At 45.5% G+C, this 7,399-nt stretch overlaps 1 protein-coding gene across 10 annotated transcripts in view; it reads right to left on the bottom strand.

The window, feature by feature from the left end:
• Positions 1–7,399, bottom strand: part of ANKMY1 (ankyrin repeat and MYND domain containing 1) — a 78,881-nt gene that overhangs the window by 59,310 nt on the left and 12,172 nt on the right. For 8 of the 10 annotated variants that reach the window (XM_017510757.2, XM_037732174.1, XM_037732172.1 and 5 more), the window contains 3 exons: positions 6,524–6,713; positions 4,916–5,059; positions 572–658 (listed from right to left, as the gene is read on the bottom strand). In XM_017510757.2, the coding sequence (XP_017366246.2) occupies positions 572–658; positions 4,916–5,059 (231 nt within the window). In that variant the 5' untranslated portion in view covers positions 6,524–6,713. The remainder of the gene's footprint in view (positions 1–571; positions 659–4,915; positions 5,060–6,523; positions 6,714–7,399) is intronic. The other 2 variants (XM_017510751.2, XM_037732176.1) reach the window with 1 other exon arrangement.

Raw genomic sequence — 7,399 nt, 5'->3', positions numbered from 1 at the left:
GCCGTGATCACACCGCTGCACTCCAGCCTGTGGGCCGTGATCACACCGCTGCACTCCAGTCTGTGAGCTATGATCATACCACCGTACTCCAGGCTGGGCAACAGAGTGAGACCCCGTTTCAGTAAATAAATTAATTAAATAATGAAATAAAGTAAAAATAAAACAAAAGACATTGCTAAGAAAAATGAAAAGGCAAGCCACTACTGGGATAAAATATTTATAAATATCAATATATATAAAGAACTCTGTAAATCCATAATAATGCAAATAACCCAATTAATAATCAGTAAAACATATAAACAAACACTTTGCCATAGAAGATATGTAGATAACAAATAAGAACATGAAAAAATGTCCAACATCGTTAGTCACTGGAGTGCTAAAAATTCAAACCATAATGACATACCACATACACCCATGAGAATGCCTAAAATAAAAAGACTGGCAATACCAAGTGTTAACAAGGAAATGAATCAACTGGAACTTTCATATATTGATGCTGAAATGCAAAATGGCACAGTCACTTTGAACAAGAGTTTAGCAATTTCTTATAAAATTTCCATATACTTACTGTTTTGACAAGCAACCCCACTCTTGAGTATTTATCCAAGTGAAAATAAAGATATATGTCCATGTCTAACCAACTGTTCTGGACAGCCTTTTTCATAGAACCAAAAATGTTGAAGAAATCAATATGCATTTAATGGTGAACCAATAAAAATTTTTGTTATATCCATGCAATGAAATACTACCCCATAATTTTTTAAATTGACTGAAATATGTAAAACATGAGTTTTAAAATAATCATGCCCTAAGCAAAAGAAATCAAACACAAAATACTACACACAGTATAATTATATTTATATTAATTAACAGAAGCAGGAAAACTACAATGATAAAAAGCAGATTAGTAGTTGTCAGTGGCTAGAGGGTGGAGGTGGGGGTTGAATATAAAGGAGCTGGAAAAAATTCTGAGGAATGATGGAAATATTGTAAATAATGATCAAGGTGGTGGTGAAATGACTATATGCATTTGTTCAAAATTCACTTTGTCACTTAAAATCAGTAAATTATGTTGCATGCAAATTATATCTCAATAAGACTGACTATAAAATAGAAAAGAAAACTAAGAAAATCATTTTAGTGGAAGAATAGTGTGCTCAGGATATAAAATGGAAGACACAGAAATGAGACTAACAGACATAGAGGGTATTGTGAGTGGGTCTAACATACCTGCAATTGGAGTCCCAGAGAGAGAAGAGAGACAATGAGGCACATGCAGTATTTGAATAAATAATAGTTGAGAATTTTCCAGATCCACAGCTAGAAACATCACAGTGAAACTGTAGAAAACCAGAGAAAGATAAAACTTCAAAGCAGCCAAAGAAGACACAGATTAAGTTCAAAAGAGCAATAAGCTGACAGCTGACTTCTCAACAGCAAAGATGGAAGCCAGGAAACAATGGGGTGGAATCTTCACTGAGCTCAGGAAAACAACTGTCAACCTAGAACTCTGTCCTGTGGGGATATTCTTCAAGAACTCAGTTGAAAACAACTGATTCTTAGACAAGCAAAAACTGACAGTGTGCCATCTTCAAATACACAATCAAATTCTAAGGGTATTGTTCAGGCAAAAAGAAAGTGACCCTTTGGGAAAGGGCAACTGTACAACAAAAAATTAATTAATCAAATGCAGCAAAAGTGATCTTTGATAAAAGATCAGAAACACAGGAAGGAGTAAGAAAAAAGTCTAAAAATGCTGACTATAATAATAAGTTCTTGGAGAGATTAGACATGCAGACACAGATATGAAGCCACCTTTATTGACTGACATGTAAAAAGCTGCACATATATATGTATGCACTTGATGAGTTGAGGAGTAAATTTACACCCATGAATCCACCAATGCCACAGAAATATCTATCACCTCCCAAAGTTTCCTCCAAACCCCCTATATATGTTCTCAGATTCCTAGGCTCAAACCTTCCTCCCACCTCAGACTTCTGAGTAGCTAGGACAATAGGTATGTGCCATCATACCCAACTAATTTTTCTTATTTTTATTTTGTAGAAACAAGGTCTCATTATTGCCCAGGCTGGTCCTGAACTCATGGCCTCAAGTCATCCTCCCACCCTTGCCTCCCAAAGTACTAGGATTACAGGCATGAGTCCCCACACCTGGGCCCCTTGTATATTTTTAATGAATCCCAATAACAGCATAGAATTCAAAAAGGGATAATTGGAGTTAAAAAATAATCTAAGTTTCATATATTTTCCTAGAAAATGAAAGGTATCATAAATACTAGAATCAATACATCAAGAACATATGCTGTAATTTTTAGGGAAGTGCTAAAATAATATGTAAAAAGTGTGTAACTTTAAACTGATAATGTGAAAACAAAATTGTTTTTTAAAATACCATATCAACCCAAACGAAGATGAGAAGGAATGTAGAACAGGTGAAACAAAGAAAAAGTACATAAGAAGACAATGGATGAAAAGCAAATGTATTACTGTTAGATGTCCATGGTCTAAATCAGAGTTGTCCAAAAGAAAAATCATGAGCCAAATATATAATTTAAAATCTTCTAGTGGCCACATTACAAAAGTAAATGGAGGCAGGTAGAATCGTTTTCAAATAATATTCTTATTTAACTCAATCTTTCTAAAATATCATTTCAACATATATTTGATATTCAAAACTGTTGATATATCTTACATTCTTTTTTCTTAGTAACTCTTAAAGATCTAGGGCGTGGTTCACATTCACAGCACCCCTGAACCTGGACCAGCCACATTTCAAGTGTTCAGAAGATGTGCATGGCTAGCAGCCACCACGTTGGGACGATGCAGGTCTTAATGACGAGTGATGATTTGACAATTATTGGACTGGATTTCAGTAAGCACGCACACACACACACACACAATTTTTTCAGGTAAAGTGATGCATCATGAAAAAATAACAAAAAAAGTAAAGTGAAGAAATATCTAAAACATCATAAAACAGAAAGGCTGAAAGTAAAGTCATAGAGAAAGGCACATCACAAGAAAATACAGAAGTCCCTCCTTACTGCATTTTGCTTTTCTTAATTAGTGGCAATGTGTTTGTTTGCACATGTTTAATAAGAATCTGTTTTATTTTATAATGGGACACAGTTGGAGGAAATGGTTATTTTCCCAAGGCTTCAACTGAAATGGCCTTGTGAGAGGTTCCAGCGAAGCCAGTTTAGAAGAAGCTACGTGAACCATGGTTCTTGCTGCACTTGGTGTGGGTAATCAGGGCATGAATATGAAACTGAAGCTTATTTTGCAGGTAGGTTGTCCTGTTATGATTTGTCTTTGGTGCAGTGGGGAAATGGAAAGAGAAAGATCGTCTTTTGGAAGAAAACTATATTAGATTAACCTTTGATTCCTGGGTGGCCACATGGGCACCCATGGTGTGGAGCTGCCCACAGCGCCCCTCCTCAGCATGGAGCAGGCAGAAATGGCCACAACCCAATTCCCCGTGATTGAGGAACTGATAAAAGGGGACTGAGACCAGCCCAGTAATCCTACAGAGAGTTGCTTCCAGAGAAACATAAAAATTGACCCCGCTGGTCTTAAAGCTTGAAACTTACATTTGTTTTATCTGAGTTCCTTCCTCAGGAAAGACCTTCAGGCCTCTCAAAATGTACTAAAGAGCTGTAACTCCTCTTGAAAAGTGTCAAAGAACGAAAACTCACCAGACCATGGCATTCAGTGAAGGACTCCAGGCCATTCATTCATCACGATGGCTTCCTTGCCCCGCCCAAGTTGCTGTTTTCTCACACATTGCTACGTTTCTTCCTTGCTATATAAACCCCTAGTTTATTCTGTCAGGGAGACGGACTTGAGATTGAGCTCCCGTCTCTTCAGCTGTACCTCCAGCTAGCCTTCTTCCTTGGCAACACTCATTGCCTTGGTGATTGGCCCTCTGTGCAGCACGCAGCAAGACCTAGAGTGAGCCCCTGGTGTCTCAGCAACAACCACTCACATTGGCTCAGAATATTAAAATATTTTACAGAGTTTGTTTTTTTCTGTTGACACCATTAATACAGTATTCTCACAAGGGCAAAATCCTAGGCCAAGATAGATCAGCCACAGTTTGTTGAGGGAGACATTTATTACCGAGGCCATGGCAATATTTTGGGGGTGATGGAGCTGTTTATATCCTGATTGCAGTAACATAACCCGATAATTGTCAAAACTTTCAGAATATATACTAAAATGGGGAATTGTTATTATTATTTTCGAGACCGAGTTTGACTCCTGCTCTGCAGGTGGAAAGCGGTGGTGCAATCTCGGCTCACCACAACCTCCGCCCCCTGGGGTCAAGCAATTCTCCTGCCTCAGCCTCCCGAATAGCTGGGATGACAGGCGTGCACCACCACGCCCAGCTGTTTTCTCGTATTTTTAGAAGAAACGGAGTTTCTCCATGTTGGTCAGGCTGGTCTCAGACTCCATACCTCAGGTGATCCACACGCCTCGGCCTCCCAAAGTGCTGGGATGACAGGCCTGAGGCACTGTGCCCAGCCTCAAATGGGTGAATTTTACTGTGAATTATGCTGTCATAAAAGGGGGAAAGGCATCTGTATTTGAAAGCCTGGGCGTGCTCTCCATTGAAAAAGGCACATTTCAAATATTATGTGTACAGTGATCCATATTAAAATAACGTAAAGGATATATATCAGTTTGCTAATTACCCTCTGGTGAATAAAACGCAAGAAGGCTTTTACCTTCTATCCATTCCCTTATCACTGGTACCATTTTAATCATCAAAAGTAAAAAAGCTACTTGTAAGTACACAAATTAACTTCCCCAGGGCTTAAATATGTTTTTGTTCAGTGACCTAGACACCACGGCCGCCCCTCCCCAGCCGAACGCAGCGGCCGCCTCACCTGGAAGAGCCGCGTCTTCATGCGCATGGCGCCGTAGCCTTCCCGGTGGCTGAGGTAAAACGTGCCCGTGAAACTGGAGCCATCTGGCCACGTGTAGGTACCCAGGCCGTGGCAGTGGTCCCGGTAAAACTGCCCGTGGTACATCTGTGAGATGGAGAAGTTGGTGAGAAATTACTGCTCTTCCAGAACCTGACGGATGCCCTCCAGGCCGAGCCACCCGCCTGGTTGGCAATGAATGGGGACCACCTGGGGCTGTGGCAGAACTCAGGGGTGCCTGGCATGCGATTATTAGAGTTGGCACCTGAAGTGCCCAGAGGGGTTGCCGGGCAGTCAGCCTGACCGCCTCTGTGTCTCCTCCTCAAGTGTGGAATGTTGGGGGGCTTCAAACTGCCTAGACATCCATCAGGAGAGCACGGACCTGCCTTCTCCCTGGTGACCTTCACCTTAGGTTTTGGGAGGCCTGTCCCCACTCAGGAGCCCCATGCTGCTGGGCTCCCTGCCTGGTTCAGAGGTGACAGGCTGGCCCTGGGAGGTGGGCTGTGAGCCCCAGTGGGCACAGGGCAGGCCTCTGGTTTATAACTCCTCAGCACTGGCCAGACGTGAGCCCCACAAACAACAGGGGTGAGTGTGTCAGAGCCTGCCGCTCTACCAAGGCCCCGGAGGGAAAACGAATGTGACGTTCACGGCAAGGGCTTCCAGTCAGGAGATCTTCATACTGAGTGCAAGGCACCACCTTTTCCTCCATGCAGGATGGGCCTGGAGTGCCCGCACAGCCGTCCATGCTCACAGTCCACCCAGACCTGACCCCGACGTGACAGGCATGGCAATGTTCACGGCTTAGTGGCCCTTCCATTTCTTCTGGCAACAGACACCCTCTCCCTGCAGAGAGGACTCCCCAAGGGACCCAGCCCCAGAGCCTGGGCCAGGCCTTGCCAACCAGAGGACGCCTTACTCCCACCCCAGCCTTGACGGGTGTGACCACTTCACGCATCCCCAAGCCAGACCAGCATCCTCCTGGGGCCTTTCTCTCTCTCAGGGGTATTTGATGCCACCCCCAGGGGCTGCGCAGATGGAGCAAGGTCAGCCTTAGAACCCCCTTGTGGAGATGGAAAGAGAGAGGGCCTAGTTAGATCATTAGAACCCTGGATCCAGCTGAGCCTGAGGCTACCTCACCCCTGGACTTTCCCTTATAAGCGCCAACAGAGGCCTTTTCAGTTCCAGCTACTCTGAATGTGGGCTCAGGACCTAGCCTGGGGGTGCAAAACTTGTTCTCATTTTGTCTTTTAGAACATTCACTGCCTTCTGCTTAAGCCTAGACGCAGGCAATTTCACCAAGGCAAATAGATGACATTGCTACGGTCATTTGTGATTTTTAAATGTTTGCCCAGAGCTTCCCACACCTCATCCTGTGGACCCTAGCAAACCATTGGTGTGATTTTGGAAGTTGGGAAAGATGTTTTTCTCTGGCCATTTCTCAAGGAGAAAAGACTTTAGCCTGGCATCCTGTCTGTTTATGGGCCTAAAAGTTCCTGTACCATCATGCTTAGAAGAGAGGCCAGCCACCAGGGGCCCTGGGGGAGGAGGCGGAGAAAGTGTGGCAGCAGTTACCTCACCCGTGGGCCAAGAGAATTCGCCATATCCAAGCTTCGTGTTCAGCCCAAACTGCCCCCGGTACACACAGCCATCCGGCCACTCCTGTACACCCTGGACCAGCTGCAGATGGGCCTCCTTCAGGTCCTGCACCCTCAGCGGGCCCTCAGATTCCTCCTCTTCCTTCTCAGAGGCTTCTGAGACATCCCTAAAAGGACAGGAGCAGAGGGAGGAAGAGCGGGATGGCTGCAGGGCCTTCAGTGGCTGCTGACCACAACCTGGCGTCTCATTTCACCCCTCAGCCCCAGGGCAGGTGCTGCTGCACCCCGCTCCACGGGAGGGAACACCGAGGCACAGAGGGTGCAGCGATGGCTGAGGTCACACAGGAAGTGGAAGGCACAGTAAGGCTGCCAACGGACAGGGGAGACGCTGCCAGGCCCGAGAGGCAGGACTCGTCGGCCTCTCCAGCCCGGGCCTGCTGGCTGCAGCGCCTGAGATCCAGGACCTCTGGCCCACTCCAGCTGCCTGCCGGATGTGGGTGCTCACAGCCAGGTTCTCATTCAAGGGCCAGCAGTGCCAGCCTCAAGCTGGACAGAAAGCAGACCATACATGTGGGCCCATGGGAGGTCAGAGGCCAGCTGGAGAGGCAGCCAGCTCAGACTAGGATGGACAGGTGGATGGATGGACAGATGGAAGGGGCAGGGCTGGGAGTGTGCTACAATGAGGGGGCACCAACCAGGGTGCATTTGCCATAACTCACAGGGCGTCCACAGACGGGCGGGGCGTCTCAGACCCCCCACAGGTGGATGGGGCCTCTCAGACCCCCCACAGTCGGACGGGGCGTCTTAGACCCCCACAGGTGGACCAGGCATCTCAAAGGGGCTTCCGTTCTCA

Source organism: Cebus imitator, unplaced genomic scaffold (genome assembly GCF_001604975.1).
Source record: "Cebus imitator isolate Cc_AM_T3 unplaced genomic scaffold, Cebus_imitator-1.0 Scaffold443, whole genome shotgun sequence".
NCBI lineage: Eukaryota > Metazoa > Chordata > Mammalia > Primates > Cebidae > Cebus > Cebus imitator.
The sequence above is the reverse complement of the archived record's forward strand: the minus strand, read 5'-3'. Positions and strand labels throughout refer to the sequence as shown.